At 34.7% G+C, this 22,762-nt stretch overlaps 1 protein-coding gene and 1 long non-coding RNA gene across 2 annotated transcripts in view; one reads left to right on the top strand and one right to left on the bottom strand.

Moving 5' to 3' along the window:
* Positions 1–8,394, top strand: part of LOC126703705 (dehydrogenase/reductase SDR family member FEY-like) — a 31,910-nt gene extending 23,516 nt beyond the window's left edge. The window contains exon 7 of the mRNA XM_050402763.1: positions 7,814–8,394. Coding sequence (XP_050258720.1) covers positions 7,814–8,076 — 263 coding nt within the window. The 3' untranslated portion in view covers positions 8,077–8,394. The remainder of the gene's footprint in view (positions 1–7,813) is intronic.
* On the bottom strand, positions 1,896–3,281 carry LOC126703706 (uncharacterized). The gene is made up of 2 exons (XR_007648170.1): positions 3,167–3,281; positions 1,896–2,148 (listed from the first exon to the last, which is right to left on the bottom strand). It is a non-coding gene; the product is annotated as an uncharacterized LOC126703706 (long non-coding RNA).
* Positions 8,395–22,762: the final 14,368 nt, after the last annotated feature.

Below are 22,762 nucleotides of genomic sequence, written 5' to 3'. Positions count from 1 at the left end.
GAGATGGTTGCACTATGGAGATGAGTGATTGAAGTGAAGTATGGTTGCTATTGGGGTGCGGGTAGGGGGTGGGTGGGGGCGTTGGTGCATTAATTCAGTGTTTGGTTCTTATGGGGTGAGTTTGTGGAAGTATATTAGACGGGGTTGGCCTACTTTGTCAAGCTATCTCTAGTTTGAGATAGGGGATGGTTCTAGAGTGACGTTTTGGCTGAATCGATGGTGCGGGGATAATTCTCTAGCTATATGCTTTCCTAAGTTTTTCAGGATTTCCTATGAGGAGGCAAGTGTGGTAGATCTCATGCAATTCACAAATGATTTATGTTGCATCAGTAAAAGGTAGGGGGAGGATAAACTGTTATGTAAACAAGATAAGAACAAGGGATATACAGTTAGCGGTTACTACAAGGTTCTATGTGCAGCAATTGTTATCATTCCCTTGGAAGAGCACAAAGATTTCTTCTACAGTTGCTTTCTTTATTTGGACTGCATCTTTGGGAAAAATCTTGACAATTTATGAAAAAAGAATGTTTGGCTTTTAGATTGGTGTTTATTTGGAGTTTGTTGGGTGATGCCCAATACTGTTGTTGAGTTGTTAGTTTTTTGGCCAGGACTTTTTCGTCATCATTTGAATGGTCATTTGTGGACCACATTGTTTGATGTGATTTATATGGAGAGATGAACAATCAAAGTTTTGAGGACACATAGAGAACTATGCCTGAGCTCAAATATTTTTTCTTTAGAATGTTGTTGGATTGGATTTCAGCCTTTCATAGCCAGCCTTTATGTTCTGTTTTTGATTGGAGAGGGTTCATATAATTTGCTTGAAAGATTGTTTGGTCCCCAGTTGTATACTCCTTGTATACTTGGGTGACCCTATTTTTTGATATAAATAAGAATTGCATTACTTGTAAAAAAAAAAAAAAAAAAAAGTACGGTTCGATTAGTTTGACTAACAAACTCCAAACCTAATAAAAAAATTAACTTGGACTCAAAGAAAATACAGCCTATGATACTTGTGATCTTCTAGAAATTCTAGACTCAATCAAACTACCAAAATACTCATAATAATTGGGGATTACAAAAATTATAGTTTTGCCCCTGACAACAAAATTGACCCTAATTTGTTAAATAAAAATCAAAATTAAAATTTTTTTAACCTTATGACACATAAATAGATCTTTAAAACCATACAGCTTTCACTTCAATTGAACTTCACCCGTGGCCCCATAAAATAAATCTTGAATAGAAAAATTTGCGAAGTAGTAACAAATCAATCTTCAATGTCTGAATCAGTTTATGCTCAATGGTCAAAAGTTTAAAACAGCAGTACAATCCAAGAAAGAATCATAGTGGATTCTGCATAGAGCATGAAGATTGGAACAGAATAAAAGGCAGAACTGCACCCCAAATCGATCTCACAACAACCAAACCTCTCTACACCCTGCCAGAACGTCCACCAAATGTCCTAGGTATCATCAACCAGTGTCCCCTTATAATGATAACACTAGCAGCTACAGCACGCTTGCCACTGCATAATGTAATAGTGGTCTATTGTCTAACCACTAAATCATAATAAACTTTAAATTAATTCATTTCATAGAATCCAGTTCAGTTGATTTACAGCTGAATTCGTTTGTATAATCTTAGTGAGGAGCACTATTAGACAATTCTCACTACTAGCAAGAATAGGGAGAGATTGATTTCAAATCATCATTTTTTCTTGATTTCCAATTATTTTGAGTTACAAACTTTTCTCATTTGCAACTGAATTCTCTTGTATCATATTAGTGAGGAGCACTATAGGAAAATTTTAACTACTAGCAAGTATAGGGAGAGATTGATTTCAAATCTTCATGACGCAGGACTACCAGAACAAAATTGAAAGAACGGAAAAATAAAAGATATGACCTAGGAGTCAGCACCTAGGCCTTGCTTGGAGTCAGCACCAAGCGGGGAAACCACTAGGAGTCAGCACCTAGGGTAGACCTGGAGTCAGCACCAGACCAAAGAAAGACCAAACGGCCATTGTTTTCATTCATCAAAATATCAACTATCTCCTCAAGGAGTACAATAGGTTGCTTATAAAGGATTACTAAACCCTAGTTCTAATTGGCTAGGAAACCCTAATTGCCTTATTACAAAAATACCCTTGCTGGCTAGGAAACCCTAATTGCCTTATTACAAAAATAACCTTACTTCTAAATTAAAATACTAAAAGCCCAATAAACTACTAAGACCTAAAACATAAAAATACAATTGACTTGTAAACATAAATAATATGAAATAATAATTCTCTTTCATCTCCCGCATCATTCTCCTCTGGTTGGAGAAAACTCGACCTCGAGTTTTAAAGCATTGAAGGATTAGGATGCTGACAAACAACACTTGCTTTAAGTTTGAAATCACCTTAGGGAGCATAGGGAAAGGAAAAACCTTGAATTCCACCGCATCAAACTCATTTGGAATAACAAAATCAATGTGTGGAATCAGTATAATCTCTTCTTGAACCTTATGAGCCATAGGAAGCACTTTGGTTTCAACCTCTTCGACTTCACCAAGATGTAGATCTTGAAGGATTGTGGAGGGTTGATCAGAAGCACATTCAACAACTTCAACTTTCACATCATGTGCACCTTCTAATATAATACTCTCTTTAGGCGCCATCTTTTCACCTTGCTGTTCTTCAATAGATTCATTTCCTTGCACGCTTGTTAAAGCAACACTTGTCGAGGCATGTACGTCTATGTCAACATTAGGCTTTGGTGTTGCTGGAGGATTCTCCACGACCAAGATATCACCAACAATGTTGTCTTCTATGGGGGTAGCAATAAGTTCATTATGATCAATTATCCTTGGTTTCCCAATTGAATCGGGTTGAGTCTTCATTTGCTTCATCTGAGCAGTCCTGTCGCAGGACTACCAGAACAAAATTGAAAGAACGGAAAAATAAAAGATATGACCTAGGAGTCAGCACCAGACCAAAGAAAGACCAAATGGCCATTGTTTTCATTCATCAAAATATCAACTATCTCCTCAAGGAGTACAATAGGTTGCTTATAAAGGATTACTAAACCCTAGTTCTAATTGGCTAGGAAACCCTAATTGCCTTATTACAAAAATACCCTTGCTGGCTAGGAAACCCTAATTGCCTTATTACAAAAATAACCTTACTTCTAAATTAAAATACTAAAAGCCCAATAAACTACTAAGACCTAAAACATAAAAATACAATTGACTTGCAAACATAAATAATATGAAATAATAATTCTCTTTCATCTCCCGCATCACTTCATCTTTCCTGGATTACCAATTATGTTGTGTCACTGACTTTTGTCTTAGACACAATAAAATTTTGATGTTTGTCACATAATCTAATAATAATATGTAATTATTCATTGTCATGTCCTAGTGAATCCTAATTTGTCATGTTGGAATATATTGTTTTTTGTTTGTGTCCTATTTTTGTGTTAATGCTACATTTTTTTTATTTTTTATAGATAATTAGATAAATATTATTGATGAAAATAGTAAGGAAAATACAAGTTGTTTATGATGATGAACAATAGGAAAAGGATAAAACAAACAACAAAAAAGAGGGAAATCAGGAAATAAATCTAAGAGAAAACATTAACTTAGAGAGAGGAACAATCAGTAAAACTCTAACAGCGAGACCACTTAAAAAGATTGTGCTGGTAGAAAACCTTTAACTCTTCCACTGTCCTCTCAGTGTCCTCAAAGGAACGGCGATTTCGTTCCAACCAAGCAATCCACATCAAACACATCAGACAACCTGGAATCAAATTCCAAATCTTCGATGTTTGATTCCCAAGCCATTGATGCTAGTAAAATTACAATCCCACCACCAAGCCTGGCATGACCCAATGAATACCGAAAGCTTGAAGCATAAAAGTCCATAAGGTATGTGTAACAATACAATGAAGGAGGTGTTCCACTGACTCCCTATCATATCGACACATACAACACCGATTTTCCAAAGAGTGACCCCTAAGCATGAGATTATCCAAAGTAAGAATCCAACCATGAGCAGCTGTCCACAAAAAGAAAGCCACTCACTTAGGAATCTTTGGTTTCCAAACACCCTTCCAAGGAAACAGAGAATTCTGGGCATCCTGAATCACATGGTAGAAAGACCGGGTGTCAAACTTCCCATCTCCCTGAGACGCCAACAAAGAGCATCACTCCTTGCATCCTGAGAAATACGAGATTGGATAAACTCAAGGAGAGAATAAGATGTTGCTAGCTCCCAGTCTTGAAATTCTCTATAAAACCTTAAATCCCAAACTCTAACAATACCCCCCTCCAGAAGCCACAAAACTTTAGAAATACAAGCACCCTTGTCAGCTGAACACACGTAGAGCTCAGGATAGGGAAATTTAAGGGTATTATCACCAATTCACCTATCATGCTAGAAATGGATACGAGTACCTTCACCCACTACAAAAGACAAATGCTTAGAAAGCTCTCCCACCCTTCATGAATACTTTGCCAAAGACCACATCCATGAGCCCTCTTGCATACTTTAGTACTCCACCCTCCTTGACCCTCACCATATTTTGTGGAAATAACTCTCTGCCAAAGATGGGTAACTTCATGACCATACCTCCACAACCATTTCCCTAATAAAGCTTGATTAAAAGACACCACACTTCTTATCCCCAAACCACCCAATTCAATGGGTAAACACTCCTTTTCCCAAGCCACCAATGGGTATTTGAAACACCCCTCTGAAGACCCCTAAAGAAAATTCCTATGAATATTTTACAATCTAGCAGCCATAGCTTTAGGGATAGTAAAAAGAGATTAAAAAAAAACACATTGGGAGACTTGAGAGATTACTTTTCAGTGACACGAGCCTACCATCCTTAGATAAAGAGAGATGCTTCCACCCTGATAATTTCTTCTCCAAAATAAGATTCCAAATAGAAGATGTCTTAAACGAATTTGCCAACAGCATCCCCAAATATTTCATAGGCAAACTACCCACTCTACCATGAAGAATATTGGCTAGGACATCTAGATTATTCACCTCACCAACAAGGACAATCTCACTTTCCCCAATATTAACCTTCAACCCCATAAAAGCTTGAAAACAAGACAAAGCCAACCTTATGGAAAGCAGTTATTCCCTAGAAGCATCACAAAATAAGATAGTGTCATCAGCAAACAAATGGGAAATACGCACACCAATAGAATTCACTGCTTCCACATGAAAAACCTGAATAAGATTACTCCTCTGTCTTCCTCAAAATTCTTCTCAAAACCTCCATTATCAGAAGAAACAAAAGAGGGGCTGCCTTGTCTCAAACCACGAAAGCTTCCAAAAAAACCTTCGGGGGATCCATTTACTAGGATTGCAAAACGGACAGAAGTGACGCAAGCTTAATCCACCTCCTCCATTTTACCCCAGAACCCATCTGACCCAACAGATAAAACAAGGCATCCCAGTTCACATGGTCATATGCTTTTTCAATGTCAAGCTTGCAAACCATACCCTGTAATCGGCTCTTCAACTTACTATCCAGGCATTCATTTGCAATGAGCAATGAATCCAAAATTTGCTTTCCGCCAACAAAGGAAATTTGAGACTTAGAGATGAGATTATTCAACCGCCCTCAATCTGTTAGCCAGCACTTTGGACAATAACTTGTATACACTACCCACCAAACTGATAGGGAGAAAACATATAATATTAACGGCATTACACTTCTTAAGAATTAAAGTGAGAAAAGAAGCATTCATAGACCGTTCAAACACAGAGTGTTGATGAGTGTTCAAAAAAATCCATGACATCCTTTTCCACAGCACTCCAACATATGTGAAAAAAAGCCATGGTAAAACCATCAGGACCAAGGGCTTTATGACCCTCCATCTCCCTCAAGACCTAGATGACTTCCTCCTTCGTGAACTCCCTCTCTTAAGGACAACCTATCATCCTCCTCAATACATGCAAATACTAACCCATCCATAGCAAGGCATCTCACCTCAGTTTCGTCATACAAACCCTAATAGAAATGAACTAACTAGGAATGCACATCAGACTCATCCTCATAAAGAACACCGTCCACCTTGATCCTCTTAATTTGGTTAGCATTTCTATGGGGGTTTGCTAACCTATGAAAGAAACAAGTATTATTATTTCCCTCCTTCACATACAAGGCATGAGACTTTTGTCTCCAGAAAATCTCCTCTAGAGAAGCCAACTGTTCTATGTCTCCTTTGATTTGAATACAATGATTATGATCCTCATTCGATAGACCCAACAGCTCCTCTCTAGCATCTAAACCCATTAATTCAGTCAACAAATTCTTCTTTCTAAAAGCCAAATAACCAAACTCCTCCCTGTTCCTCTTTTTTTAAATCAGCATTTAAAGCCTTTAATTAGTTAGTTAGTTAGACAATTTCTTAAGCATTAGCCAATAGGATTTAGACACTTCTCAACCATCTAGAGGTTGCCAATGCCAAACAACTAGTATAAGTAGGAGAATGTAAGCTCTTTGTAAATCAGTTTTGGTAATTTAATGAATCATTAGCCTTTGTGTAGTATTTGGAAATGTGTGTTCTTGCTAAGGTACTTATTCACCTAGCAATGTGTTCTAAGCAACCCAATCCTTTCATTGTTTCTAAACCATACGCAAACAAAAGCCACTTGGCTGGTTTAATATTTTGTTAGTCTTTTTTCACATTCATTTGAATGCAAATAAATAATAGTGAGATTGAATATCAAAAAGTTTGGGCCTCAAGCTTACCTTGTTTTGTATATCACATCTTGTGTAATCTCTGTTTCCAAATAGACCAGTGCAGTAGAAGAGTTCACAATGAACACCCTTATAGGAACAAACTTTGTAGCTCCATTTATCAACTAATTGTTGTGCAGACTGGATATTATCCAGGACATCCCATATTTTTCTATAAATCTTTTATGGTTGAGTAGCAAGATATGAAGGTTTAGGCTTGAGTCAGAATAATAAGGAAGAGAAGAATAGAGAGACAGATAAAAAAAAGAAAAGGTTGAGGGCATATATCTAGCATATATTTTTATTAGGGTTAATAACATGATTACAAAAATGCCCTTATTAACATGCTAATTAAAAAAATAACTAGAAATAACTTTTTTCAATTATCGTTCATGATAGGTCAGTTTGCAATACATTTGAACAGTCCCGAATAGTCTGTTGAGGATCCATAGCTGGCCCTATAGTTTTGGGACTAAGGCTTTGTTTTTGATAGGGTAGTTTGCAATATATGCTACACAGATTCCATAGATTGTACCTTTAAGGGGTTTTCCACCTCACGTAAGTTGTAAATAGCCATCCACCACCATCAACCATATAAAGAAATCCCACTGTTGCAACATAGGGGATTTCCAATTAGCCAGAATAATCCTTGTACCACCAAGACAAGAAAGAAATAATAAATTTAAATGCACCCAAATTATCCCTAAACCAATATATGATCACTACTTGAAGGTTCAAGTCTGAATCCAAAGAATTTGCTAACAAAAACCAGCCGCCAAATGCTTGAGATCTCTTCCAAAGTGGATCGCAGCACATCGTACTCTAATAAATTTGGTAGCAGCAATCACAGAACATGGTATTTTGTTTATAGTTCCCACAAGCACATGATATATCATTGTAACAATCAAAGGTTTGTTGCTTTGCCATTGCTGTCCAACAACCTGCATGGACTGCATACAAATCTTAAGAGAAATTTGGTACTTTTGGAGAGAGATAGAGAGGGAAAAAATGAAAAGGAGAATTCAAACTAAGCCTGTCATGAATCACTTCTGTTGCAGGTTCAAGGAGTGCTCTTTTTGCAGCCACAGATCCTCAGGTTCCAGAGTACTGTGAGTTGTTGAAAGCAGATGAGTGGCCTGTTTGTGCTTACCTCTCACAAGATTGCCGCCCAACAAATCCTTCAGAAGAAGCACACAACCTTGAGACATCATTCCAAGTCTGGGAGAAGACATTAGAGATGGTTGGCCTTCCTTCAGATGCAGTGGAGAGGCTTATAGAAGGGGAAGAAGTTCTATGCCGATATGGGGCTCAAAGGGGGTAGTTTTTTTTATTACCGGTTCACTATGATAGTGCTAGATTATATTCAAAGGGTGCAGTCTAAACGCTCATCCAAGATACTGTAAAGGCTGGTTTCTTGATTGCAAAGTGATGGCTATTCTTTTATTAAGTAGGCAGAAAAACTGAAGTGCATGTCATTCTAGTACAATTATATTTTGTGCACCACTGTGGGGCTCCTTGACATACGAATGCATGCATGCATTTGACCTTTGTTAGGTGGTCTTCTGTCCCTCTGAGTTAAGGGACAATTTGTTATTTGGTAGGATACCAACATAGGAATTAGAGTGAATTATTACGTCTCTATGGTTGTGAATCACGTCTGCATTCTGTGTGCGTACAACTTTCCCTTGAATCTGTATACCAACCTCTATGTGTTGTCAAGAGCCTTGTAACTTAATTGGAATACCTTATGTGGTTTCTAACAAAGACTTCTAGGATCACTTGCAACTAAAAACACTAGATGATGTCCTGCGCGATGCGTTGATTCTTTATAATTTTATTTGAAATAATTTTTATGTATATTAAAATCTATATATAATACTTATTTTGTTATATAATATTTATATTTGTCTAAAATATTATTGAATACTTTGAAACTTGATTTTTTTAATTCATATTTTATTTAAAAAAAAAAAAACTTTATGACGCTATTAGACTATAATGTATTATAATATTTACGGTTAAAAGTAAAATTTATATTTTAAACTGATTAAATTATTTTGAAATCTATAAATAAAAATTTAAAGTATAAAATACTTTTATATCCTAAAATTACATAAATTTAAAATATCTATCAAATACTTCCTCAACCACTCTATTCTCACAACAAAATATGCAAACCTCAATCTCAAATGCTCAATTCATTATCTTGATGAAATTAAGGAAATCATTTGTAAGTATTAAAATTAAAAAAAACATGATTAAACAAAGAGAAATTGGTTAAAAACACATCTATTAGCAAAATTTAATTGTGTTTGGTTGAGCTTCTGTATGCTTAAAAAAAATAAAAGCGGAGGAAAACACTTGGAAATCATTATCAATTTTTATTTTATCACTATGGCCCATACCACACAAAATAGTTGTAAAAAAACCTACAAATAAATCTATACATTATGAGTTCTTAAACAAAATTTAAAAAATAGCTAATTTTACAAATTTGATTTTTTTTTTCCCTAAAACAAAATACATTTATTACTTTACCAAACCAAAATCCCAAACACCTAAAGACTCTAAGCGAATCACAACATTCATAAAACCCACAACGTTCGACTTCAACATCAAAACTGTAAGCTATCGTCATTGAATAAAAAACACAAGCCTTCTTCCTTGGTCATAGCTTACTCATACTGGTTAGAATTAAGTATGGAAATTTTTACCCAACCCGACCCTAATAGGGGCGGGTTTTACCTAACCCGTGAAACATTGGGGGTGGGTATGGATTTTAATAAACCAACTCGTAGTGGGTTCAGGTTTGGTGTGGGTATTATGCATACTTGCCCCGAACTTGAACCCGACCCTTATACATTAAAATGACTAAACTACCCTAACTATGTATATCACTAACTATTCTAAAACCCTAATCAATCTCACTTCTCAAATCTCTCTTAGTCATTGTAGACACTGCATTTAATACCCTTTAAGATTCGGGCCCTTGTTTCTTAATGATGTTAGAATTTTAAAGCCTAAGGTTGGTTTAGGGCCTAATCAAATGAAAATTGACTTGAGGAAAGTTTTTATAGAAAATATAACTTATTTTTGGAAAAGAAATGCCACGGAAATCCTAGGGCATGCATACGTATACACGTGCATGCGTAAGAATGCAAGGGTTCTAGAAACTATGCAAGGCAAGTTTTTTGCATTTAAAACTTGGTTTGGAATGAATCCCACAACGTCTGAGAGCCACCTAAAACTCCTATTTTTCGACTATATAAAGCCGTAAAATATACTTTTTCAAAGAAAACGGATTCCGGTGGTAAAACACATAAGATTCACTAGAAAATAGTGAATCAAAGAGAGTTTTTTACAAAATATTCTCAAGTAAATTTTATTTGATTGAGACCTTTTTTTTTGTCTTGATCTTTGAGTTCTAAAGTTTACTAACTTATTTTGAATTGGTTGTGACTAGAGTGACTAAGGGAAACGGTCAAAAGCAAGCTCTAAAGAGTTCTAGTGTTGAGGTAAAGTTTCTAACTTTGGCTTTTCACTTTTATTTGAGTATTTTGGTCATTTTAGAGGTATCAAGGTATTTTTGCTCATTTTAGAGGTTTTGGAGGTATTTTGATCATTTTAGATGTTTTAGGGTATTTTGGTGGTATGAAAAGTTTCGGGGTTATTTTAGTAATTTATTAGGTTGTGACTAGAGTGACTAAGGGAAACGGTCAAAAGCAAGCTCTAAAGAGTTCTAGTGTTGAGGTAAAGTTTCTAACTTTGGCTTTTCACTTTTATTTGAGTATTTTGGTCATTTTAGAGGTATCAAGGTATTTTTGCTCATTTTAGAGGTTTTGGAGGTATTTTGATCATTTTAGATGTTTTAGGGTATTTTGGTGGTATGAAAAGTTTCGGGGTTATTTTAGTAATTTATTAGGTTTTTGGGGGTATTTTCATCATTTTAGAGGTTTTGGAGGTATTTTGGTCATTTTTGAGGTTTCAAGGGTATTTAGGTTGTTTGAGAGGTTTCTAGTGTATTTTGGCCGTTTTTTAGGTTTAGGGGTATTTTGGTTATTTTTAGAGGTTTCGAGGGTATTTTGGTAAATTTTGAGGTTTCAATGGTATTTTGGTCTTTTAAAAAGTTTTGGGGGTATTGTGGTCCTTTTGGAGGTTTTGGGGGCATTTTGATCATTTTTTAGGTTTTTAGGATATTTTGGACATTTGTGGTGCATTTTAGTCATTTTGAGAAGGTGATGTGATATAATTTGTAATCTTCGATTACGGTAATGGTAGAAAAAATTAAATGAACCAAACACCTTAATGTCACTTAAGGTGATGTACATCACATCAAAGGCACATCATGACAATCCAAACGCCCCCTTACATCAAGGTGTAATGTTACATCACTGTAATCTTAGATTCTTGTGAATTTTGATCATTTTATAGACTTTAAGAGAATTTTGGTCATTTTTGAGGTTTGGGTATATTTTGGTCATTTTATAGATTTTTTGGTATTTTTGCCAGTTTAGAGGCTTCGTGGGAATTTTCACTCATTTGAGGTTTTAAGAGTATTTTGTTCATTTTATAGATTTTGGGGGTATTTTGGTCATTTTAGAGGTTTCAAGTTTTTTTTACTCATTCTAGAGGTTTTTAGGGCATTTTGGTCATTTTAGTGATTTTGAGGTGTATTTTAATCATTTTAGATGTTTGGGGTATTTTGGTTATTTTCGAAGTATTGAGTTTTGTCGGCTCATTCTAGTGGTTTTAGGGTTATTTTGATAATTTTAGAGGTTTTGTTGTTATTTTGGTCATTTTAGAGATTGGCAAAAACACTATTTTGGTCCTTACATTTTTGGATTATTGTCAATTTGGTCCTTACATTTTGGTAGAGGTCAATTTGATCCCTCTTATTTTCAATTTGTAATCAATTTGGTTCCTGCCGTTAACTTACTAATGGAAAATGCCTATGTGGCAAATGGATTGCATTGTTGGCACGTCTAATATTAAAATATTAAGAGAGATGCTATGTTTACAACATTTTTACGACAAATCACAGGTGGTTAGTTGTTATTGGTTCAAATTTCAAACTAACACTAAGATTACTTTTTTGCCTCAACAATAACAACTAGTAACAACTTGCCACTTAGGATTTGTTGTAAAAATTTTGTAAAAATGTTGTAGACATATCATTTCTCAAATATTAATTAAAATGCTGATGTATCTAAATTTTAGTGGCCACCTCAACACTTATTTATCAAAAAAAACCATGTTAGCTTTTTAAATATATATATATATATAACAATTTATTTTTATTTTATATTTCTTACAATTTCTTTAATAAAAAAAATTTAAAAAAACACTGAAGAGTGCCCTTCGTTTCTTTGAGTCTCCTTAATCTTTAATCTCCACCTCTCCATCTCTCAATTTCTTTAAGTCTTATATGTCAAAAGTTGAAACCAAAAAGCCCACTTGTCTCCTAAAGAAATAGAGCACAATTAATTCCTTCCTTCATGGTTGTCTTATCTCCCTCTTCTCAAGCCACTCTCTCAAACAAAATCAAAATAAAAAATCCCACCATCAACTAACACCTTCATCTCAAAAGCTAACCATTCGAGACCCATAAGCCACCCACTAGACCTCCAACAACTAAAGGCCCCAAACCAATAATTGAAACCCATCCCTAATCCACGAGAAATTATAAAGTCCTTATGGTGGACAAGTGACGTGATCCACCATTATACTAAAAGATTCCCACCTGTTTAAAATTGGTGAGTTAGATTTAAAAAAAAAAAAAAAACAGAAATTTAAATAAGTGTATAATTTCTCCTAATCCACTGGGTATAAACCCATCCCAAAAGCACCGCTTGGTGTTTGGAGTTTAGATACAATCTAGTGCCACAATGCCGTATGACGAATCTATTGGGCATAACAACAAAAGATTTTTTGATTTGGTTGTGGGTTTGGTTTGGGTTGATTTATAGGTTTACTTTGGATGTGTATTTGAGTGAGCCTCTGTTTTTTTGCTGAGAAAACAAGAGAAAAACTAAACAAAATTTTTGATTGATGAGATGTCAACGGTTGTTGCTGCAAATGCTGAAGCTCCTCCACGAAGTTGCTGAAGATGGGTTTGTAGTTTATAATTTGTAAGAATGTTTAGATTTGGTTAAACTCCCCAACTACAGATTCTGGGTTTGGGGAAGAAGAATAATGAATGGTGTTGAGCCAAAAAATATTTGGTAAAGTAAATGATGAGGTAAAAATTTTGTTTGGTTAGTAACTACAGATTCTGGGTTTGGGGGAAGAACAATGAAGAACATTGTGTAAAAGTAAAATAAAGTTATCTTTGGTTAACGAAATTGCAAGAAAAATAAAAGATAAAACAAAGAAAGGAAACAATTAGAGAAGAAATTAAAAAAAAAAAAAAAAAAAAGCTGATGGGGCTTTTTTTACCATGTAAGTGCTGAGTGGTCACTAAAATTTAGACACATCAACATTTTATTTAATATTTTAATATTAGGCATGCCAACAATGCAATTCATTTGCCATGTGGGCATTTTCCGTTAGTGAGTTAACGGTAAGGATCAAATTAATTTTTTTTTTTTTTTTTTTTTGTTGATAGTGAAGGATCAAATTAATTGCAAATTGAAAATAACAGAGACCAAATTGACCGCTATCAAAATATAAGGACCAAATTGACCTTGACCTCAAAATGTAAGGACCAAAATAGTGCTTTCGCCTTAGAGATTTGAGGGCTATTTTGGTCATTTAAGAGGTTTCGGGGTATTTTTTTGTTGTTGTTTTCAGGTTTTGGGGGTATTTTGGTCATTTTAGTGGTTTCAAGATTATTTTGGTTATTTTAGAGGTTTCGAGGTATTTTTTTGTCATTTTTTAGGTTTTAGGATATTTTTCGTCATTTTAGAGATATTAAAGTATTTTTGCTCATTTTAGATGTTTCAGGGTATTTTGGTTGTTTGAGAGGTTTCGGTGTAATTTTAGTAATTTATTAGGTTTTTGGTCATTTTTGAGGTTTCGAGGGTATTTTGGTCATTTTTGAGGTTTAGGGGTATTTTGCTCGTTTGAGAGGTTTTGAGTGTACTTTGGCCATTTTTTAGGTTTAGGACTATTTTGGTCATTTTCAAAGGTTTCAAGGATGGTATTTTGGTTATTTTAAAAGTTTTGGTGGTATTGTGGCCATTTTTGAGGTTTTGGGGGCATTTTGGTCATTTTTTTAGGTTTTTGGGATATTTTAGATATTCGGGGTGCATTTTAGTTATTTTGGAAGTTCTAAGGGTATTTTGGTCATTTTAGAGGTTTTGGGGTATTTTAGAGGTTTTTTGATATTTTGGTAATGCTCATGAGTAATATATATATATATATATATATATTTTTTTTTTTTAGTATGGGCAAATTTTGTCAATTCAATAAATTATTGCATCTCTACCAATAAATAAGGTAAGATCACCCCCATTTGAGAAGGTAATGTGATATATTTTATAATCTTAGTGAAAGCTCAATTAGTGTGGAAACACTAATGCTTGTTTAGACTCTTAATTTTAAATTACAACTTAGTTGTTTTTACTCTAACTTATTTAAGTGTAGAACAAGAGTAAAGCACGCTCAATAAATTGGTAACACTACTCTAAGCCATAAGCAAGTACAGTGAGCAATAAAGGTAAAGCTTAAAGAGTAGGGAAGAGATATGCAAACACAAGATAACACCGAGATGTGTTATCGAAGAGGAAATTGAAGTACTCGGCGAAAATCTCTCCGTGGTCCTTTAAGCCGAAATCGATCCACTAGTGAATAAGATGGAGTACATGAATATCAAAAAGACCCTCCAAGCCTAATCTACTCAATGTACTTGAGCCTTCCAAGCTCCTGCTACCAACGGATTTCTCGGAGTCTTGTCTTCACTAATTATCTAGATCCTACAATTTTGCTCGATTGCATCTGCCACTCAATGGCTTCTTCCAATGTTTCCTAAAGGCACCAAAACTTCTCTCAACATTCAAAGTGGGTGAGGTAAGTGTTTGGGCTAAGAACCTCTCAAGTATGTGTAGATGGAGAGGTAGGAGTATGTGGAAACTTTAGAGAAATGATGTAGAGAATTGTGGGTAAAACAATCTCTAACTCTCAAGCCTGGAAAATGGAAAGTGCAAGTAGTGTCCCAGAATCGCTTTGACAAAACAAGGAGTAATTGAATGTCCTTATTCTCGTTGGCATCATGATCCAAGAGAGCTTAGAAAAAGGTCTGGAAGCCGACTTCATTAATGACGTTCTTAATGTCTGCGGACAATATCTCCCACTTGCCTTTCAACATCTGGGGACTACCTCGACTCTTGAGGCAATCATTTCATGCCCACATTGAGATGTCCACAAAACACCATGTCTCAAAATACTCATTCCAAAATCCCAACAAAAAAAATTACATGTCAAAAAAAAAAAAAAATCCCATGTAAAAAAAAAAAAAAAATTTCCATGTCCAAAAAATTCCATGTCTAAAAAAATCCCATGTTCAAAAAAATCCCATGTAAAAAAAAAAAAAAAAAAAATCCATACCACCACAAAAATTTTCCATACCTAAACATCGGACATAATTTGCTGGAAAGAAAACAAAGCCCAATGTTTCACAGTCCGGTCTGCCTACTTAGTTGCCCTTCATTTGAATCACGGTGATGGGGTCGAGCATTCCAAAGCGCAGGAAGACAAGAGGCTTTGGCACAAATTGTGGAAAATGGTGTAAAGTTGTAATTTACAACTATATGTTTTGTTGCTTTAATTCTGTGTCAAATTCAATTGTAATTTTATTCAATCTTTTGTATCTTGTATTTATTGTGGGATTTAATTGTAAGGGTTGTGTGATAGAGAGAGAGAGAGTGTGTGAAGACTCAAGTAATTGAAGACAGAAGAGTTTTCGCGGGTAGCTCGCGACTAAGCATCCCACGAAATGATGCATGTGCCCTGCACATGATTGGAATGCGAAGAGTCAGGACAGATGGAGGCAGTTGTGTTTCGCGAGTAGCTCGCGGGTAAGGCCTTCCCGCGAGACACTCGCGAAACATTCTGTTTTGCTAGACTGTGCTATCTGATACACACTTTCTATACCCACACTATATATACCCATATTACCCACAGATGTTGAGGAGTGTTTCAGAGAGAAAACCCTAGCCACAAACCTTGAGAGTTAGAGATTGTTATACCCATAATCCTCCACACAATTGCTTGTGGATTTTCCTTAACTACTACCTCTTCATTTCCATACCATTGAGAGGTTGATAGCCCAAACACTTACCACACCCTTTCAGAGTATTCAGTGAGGTTTTGGTGTTGCTGGGAAGTATTGGAAGAAGCCAAGGATGGTATATGCAACATAGAGCTTGTTGCGGGATTCGAAGAGCTAGATAAGACACGGTTCCGAGAAGCCTTGTTGGAGTAGGAGCTTGGAGGGCTTAGGTACATCGGGTAGATTAGGCTTGAAGGGTCTCTTGCGAATCCATGTATCCCAACTAATTGTCTAGTGGATTGATTATTGCTTGGAGGGTGGCGGAGAGCTTTTTTGTCGAGTTCTTTGGTTTCCTCTTTGATAACACATCGGCGTGTTATCTTGTGTTTGCATTCTTTTTCCCTACTCTTTTACCTTTCATTTTACTGCTGTGTTATAATGTTTATGGGTTAGAGTAGCTTGTTTATTTATCTGCTTGCATTTACTCTATTCCGTACTTAGTATTAAGTTAGAGTAAAATCAATCGAGTCGTAACTTTAATTTGGGGGTCTAAATAGCTCTTGTATTTTCACACATTTTCGAGCATTCAAATGGATATTCCATCGAAGGTGTGAACCTTCCTTTGGAAAGCATGCTCTGATATTCTCCCCACATGAGCTAACCTTGCTAGAAGGAGATTGCCTATTGATCCTTGCTACGAAATTTGTAGATACGAAGAAGAAACGGTCTGTCATGCCTTATGGGAGTGCCCACTAGTCACCAATGTGTGGGCTCTAGTCAAAGGAAAATTGCAGAAATGTACAGTTGCAGCACAGGACTTTCACTCCCTTGCGAGAAAAATGAAAGGGAAGCTCACGGTGAAGGAATTAGGAGTATGGGCAATGGTCACTTGGTCCATTTGGAACGCCAGAAACCGGGTTTACTTCGAGCGAAAGCAGTCCCAACCAGCTGACATACTCCACGGAGCCATGACCCTGCTACAAGACTACCAGCGCATGTCGAAGCATCTCGCAAGAACACAGACACCCAGCCTGATTGGAGCTCCCTAATTTATGTTGTGTAGTCTTTACCTGATGTTAGTGGACATGAATAGCTTGTATATTTCTCTGGGTTTTATCGATATTTTTAATAAAATTCTAACTTCACTGTCAAAAAAAAAAAAAAAAAAAAAATTCATGATCATGAAATAAGACCTGCACATTCCAACAAAATTTCCACACTCATAAAAAATGAGTTTGTTTAACCATGCCTATACATCAAATTTTCATGATTCCAATATCCACAACATTCAAGTCAAGATTCATCCAACAATACCACAAGCTATATACAGTGCAAAGCTTCATGAATCTTCAACATTGTCCAAATTTTATGATACCAAATAACTCAACAATTCAAAAATACCCCAAAACAAAGAGCACAACATGATCACACAAGGATTTCCAACCAAATCATACAATGTTCAAAATTCCAACAAGAAAAAAAAACAACAAAGTGACAATGTCCCACCATCAAGCTCTCAACAAAACATAAAATCAACAAATTTGCCAAAAACAAAGAAACAAAAATGAGCTCACCTTGAAGTCCTTTTTGGAGTGTGGAGCATGGGTTTTAGGGTCTTGAAGAAGCCCCTTTTGCTCATTCCATTTCAAGGGATGGATGATATTTCTTCCCATTGAAAAAGTAAGAAAAGATGGCCCCTTATAAGATGCCATGAAAGTGCAAAAAATGGAGGTTTGGAGATGGGTTTCAAGAAAATGGGTTTGTTGCAAAGGTGGTCATGAACACAAAGATCTAAAAAGATATTGAGGGAAATGGATGAAATCAAGTATAGAAGCCTAAATAAGTGATTTTCTAAGGAAGAAATGGTGTGAAGATGAAGAAAATGCCAGAGGAAGAAGCTTGTGAATAGTAACAATGGAGGAAGAAGAGAGAACAAAGAAGGAGAAGTAAAAAAAAAAAATGGAGACAAGCATAAAGGGGGCCAAAAATTCCCCCCCCCCCCCCCCTTTTTTTTGTCACACTTTAGTTGTTAAGTCAACTTAGGTTTGACTAAGTTGACTCGGTCAACTCACAAAAAAAAATCTTTTTTTTTCTTTCTTCTTTTTTCTAAAATGTGAAAAAAGAAAAAGAAAAGAAAAAGAAGGCTTTTCAAAGATTTTAAAAACAGAGGGTATCAATTTGAAGAAATTTTCAATTTTGAACGAAGAAAAATAATTTTTCAAGGATGATCAAGAACAAAGGGTGTCACTTTTCAAAGAAAATTTCAAATTTCAAATCTCAAAAAAAAAAAAAAAAAAAAAAAAAAAAGAAGAAGAAGAAGAAGAAGAAGAAGAAGAAGAAAAAGAAGAATAAGTGATAGCAAATTTTTTTTTTCAAAGGACTACAAAAAATCAATGGTTTTCCTTTCTAAAGAGCAAATTCAAGTCTAAAAAAAAGAGAGAAAAATCACACATCCCAAAATAGTTGAACAACAAAGCACCAATCATTCAAAATCTAATCTCAAACTTTGATCTTTTGCAAGCAATCGCCTTAGGTTCCCAAGATAGAGAAACCTCTTGGTTACCTTCCCTTCAGATCAAGATAGAGAAGCCTCTTGGTTGCTCAGAGTTTCAGATTGAGATAGAAAAGCCTATCAATCGTCTTAGGTTCCCAAGATAGAGAAGCCTTTTGGTTACCTCCCATTCAGATTAAGATAGAGAAGCCTCTTGGTTACCTCCCACTCAGATCAAGATAGAGAAGCCTCTTGGTTGCCCATAGTTTCAGATTGAGATAGAGAAGCCTCTCAATCACCACAAGTTCCAAGATAGAGAAGCCTCTTGGTTACCTCCCATTTAGATCAAGATAAAGAAGTCTCTTGGTCGCCTCCCACATGCAGATTGAAATAGAGAAGCCTCTTAATCACCCCAGATCTTGACTGAGATAGAGAAGCCTCTCAGTCACCTCAGATTTCAAGATTCACCTCAAGTTTATCAATTATCAAGTAGATCATGTATTCATAATTATCAATTTTCAAAACAGCAAAACACTAGTTCTATGCCCTAAGTTTTTAGGTTCTAGGGTTAGGTAATCTTTGAAAGATCAACCTCGATTAAATCATGGCTACTAAAATCAATGTCTTTGTTTTACATTGACATATGCTTTGCAAGCTCTATCAATGAGGGGCATTTTGAATACACTCGATTTTGCACCCATAATTTAATCTTGGAAGATGGATAGAGTGACCATTCATATACTGAAAATTTAGAGTTGCATTACATGCATTAATTCATATATTGTATATCATAAAAATGATCTTAAGATTCTAATGGTTGCAATGGTATGTCCGATTCCCAAATTGGATCGTTGGATTGAAAGATATCACATGATCAAGTTTTTACAGTCCGCATGCGTTTTCTTTGGGTGGAACCAACCATGCGTGATTAATTTGAATTAATTTTGATTGGTTAGTGTCAAAAATAGGCCTGCTTGCATGAGAATAAAGTGGATAATCAAATAAGAAAGAAGTTGTGGATAATTAAGTCTCTTTTAGAATATTTAACTATAAGATAATTATCACTTTAAAGATCTAAATATCAAGAAAAATGGATTAATTTTTAGAACACCAATTAAAAACGCGTCTAGGTGCAATTTCTAGCTCAAAAATATTTCAAAAAAGAATCCAAATCGATCCAAAACTCAAGTGCAAGCCTGGCACCCAAGAGGGCCTGTCGGCACATGGCAAGTGTTGATCGGTACTTCCCAAATGCCGATTGGCCCAAATGTGTGGCTTGGCTTGGGAACCTCCTGATTGAGATAAAACTTATCTTTTTTGGATTTTTAGAGATAAGGATGCGTTCCAATTCGTATAAGATCTCATTCAGCTTATTTTTTAAGCATCCTAACCTCTATAAATAGAGGAAAAAGATCAAAACTAGGGGCTTTTCTTTTCTGACTTCTCTGCTCCCCTTACCTTAAAGACATTCTGGAAGTTTCTACTTTAAGAACATCTTTTTTGTAAGTAAAGTATTTTAGACCTCAAAGAAGTGAAAACTTCTTTGATTTCTAAAATATTCTCATGTTGAAGAGCACGCTCATGCAAGAGGTATCTAGTTTCATTCTTCTGTCTGTTTTTCTTTTCCATTAATTAATATGTTGTGATTATTCATTGCATAAATTTGATTAATATGTTTGATTTTATTATGCCTTATTTTTAATTTATGTTTGCCATGCTTAGATATTGAGTTGGAATTTTCTTTTGACATGTTCTTTAGTTGATTGTCTGTTTTGATTTTTTCTTTGATTTCGGAATCTGCTAATGATTATCAAAACCCTTTTTTTAAAAATCCAAAACTGGTCTATATTTTCATTAAATACAGATTTGTATCTTCTGGTCACAAAATTGGTTTGTATTTTCATTAAATACAAATCTGTGTTTTTCTGATCACAAAATTGGTCATTATTTTCATTAAATACAGATCTGTATTTTTTTTTCTGATCACAAAACTGGTTTGTATTTTCATTAAATATAGATCTGTATTTTTTTTGAACACAAAACTGATCTATATTTTCATTAAATACATATCTGTATTTTTTCTGATCCAAAACTAGTCTATATTTTTTCTAATCACAAAACTGGTATGTATTTTCCTTAAATACAGATCTGAAAATTTTTTCTGAAAATGTTTTCTTTTTTATAAAATTGTAGATTTTGAAATTTCAAAGAAGGAATTAAGAGTTAGGTTAAAGTCTTTCTTTTTAATATGTGGTGCATGCATAATAAGTTTATCTCATGAATATGAATCCTCTTTTAACACAATCTTTTTTTACCCTTTCAAAAACATATATGATTTTTATTAAACTAATCTCATTTTTTTTATCCTAAAAAAATAGGTATGGTTTTTACTAACCCAATCCCATTTTTTTTACCCTTTACAAAAACAGATTTGATTTTTACAAATCAAATCTCATTTAAAAAAAAAAAAAAAAGATCTGAATTTTCTTTTAAAAGAGGACATATCCATAAGACAAATTCGTTTAAATTAATTTTGCCAAGTGTTTATCATGTGTGTTACAACATTTCATTCAAAATCATACAAAAGGGTATATAATAGTCATTAGAGTCTAGAAGACCAGACTCTGTCTGGGTGGAATGGATGCCTAACACCTTCCCATTCCGTAACCTAGCCCCCGAACTTAGGATTTTGGTTAGTAGATTATTGTTTTACCTTTAATTTTGGTAGATTGTAACTAGGATCAGAGCTTTGTATATATATATATATATATATACTTTTTTTTTTTTTGCATAGATTGTAATTAGGACCAAAGCCTTGTAAGGTTATGCTACCAAAATTGTACACTTTTTGTCTTTTTATTTTATTTTTATTTTTTTTTATCAATGACATTTAATGTATTTTGACATGTAATTGTACATTATTTTTTCTTATTTTTTTGTACAAAAGAAAAAATAAATGGCAACTCCACACACTTACCCAAAAAGAGAGGTGCCTGAAACACCCAAATCTCTTTTTTTAGAGCACCCCTCTTTTTGCGGTCTCTCACAAAACCTACCAGCTAGCGTTGATGCTCAATCCAATTAACATCCCAAAAGAGAAAACACATTATGCCCAATGATGATGCAAGCTATAAAGACAATGACGACGTCGTGTATGCAACTGAAATATGGGAGTGAAATTAAATGGGCGACGGTAAGTGGGTTTGGCGACAGAGGCATGGATACCGTGAGCCTCCATCCTCATCTCCTCAAACAATTTCTTACTTTCTTGCACTTGTAGCCTATGCTATTTGTAAGGCTTTATTTGCTGCTATGGTCTCAACTACACAATGATGGTTTTCTTGGGGTTTGTAAATTGGTGGAGGAGAAGGGTTGCCATGGGTCTTGGTTTGAAGGGTGTTTGGGATTCAAATGATTTTCTTTACTTTATTTTATAATTTTAAATTTTAAAGCAGATTCTTATGACCAAAAGTTTTTAATTTTATTTTTTATTTCATGTGGCATTACACATGGTATAAAAATTATTTTTTATTTGGACTGTTAGCTACATCAGCATTTTTCATCCATCATTTAATAGTATAGACTATTTTAACACAATATTTAAGTGTTAGGGACCAAATTAACACATTTGAAAGGTCAGGGATCAAATTGACATATGGTATAAAGGTTAGGGACTAAATACGTAGTTCACCCTTAAACGTATTTAGTGTTGTAAATAAGATGATATAAATAAAAAAAATAAAAAATAAAAAACCTTGCATCAATGAACACATATGAATTAGTCAATAATAAGAAAATGGGGGTACAAACCTCTAGTAGGTAGGAGATCCTCCTATGGGGCAATTGTCAGGTTGTATCTTTTCTATTATCAATGATTAAGCAAGACATGTGAATACTTTTTTTTTTTTTTTTTTTATAGACCATTTTTTATAATTTTTCTTTTTATTCTTCATCAATTTCATTTTTCAGTTAAAAAAAAAAAACGAAAAGCAGAGTTTTAAAGAATGCAAATTTTATCAATCTAACATGGAGATGCAAGAAAAAAATCCAACAAAATATGAAAAAAAATATGAGAGAGAGAGAGAGAGAGTGATAGGCCAAGAATGTATTGGCCCATTTGGTAAATTAATCAATTAATTAGCCAAGTGAATTAATTAGATTCAATTACATGTAATAAGTATGGTAGTACAAACAAATCACCAACTAAGTTAAATGCAGCAGAAAATAAATTTGACACAGGTGATTTGTCTATGAATGGGGAAAACCACCGAGGCAAAACCCCAACGGGTGAATTTAAGGTCACTATTC

This window comes from Quercus robur, chromosome 10 (genome assembly GCF_932294415.1).
Source record: "Quercus robur chromosome 10, dhQueRobu3.1, whole genome shotgun sequence".
NCBI lineage: Eukaryota > Viridiplantae > Streptophyta > Magnoliopsida > Fagales > Fagaceae > Quercus > Quercus robur.
The sequence above is the reverse complement of the archived record's forward strand: the minus strand, read 5'-3'. Positions and strand labels throughout refer to the sequence as shown.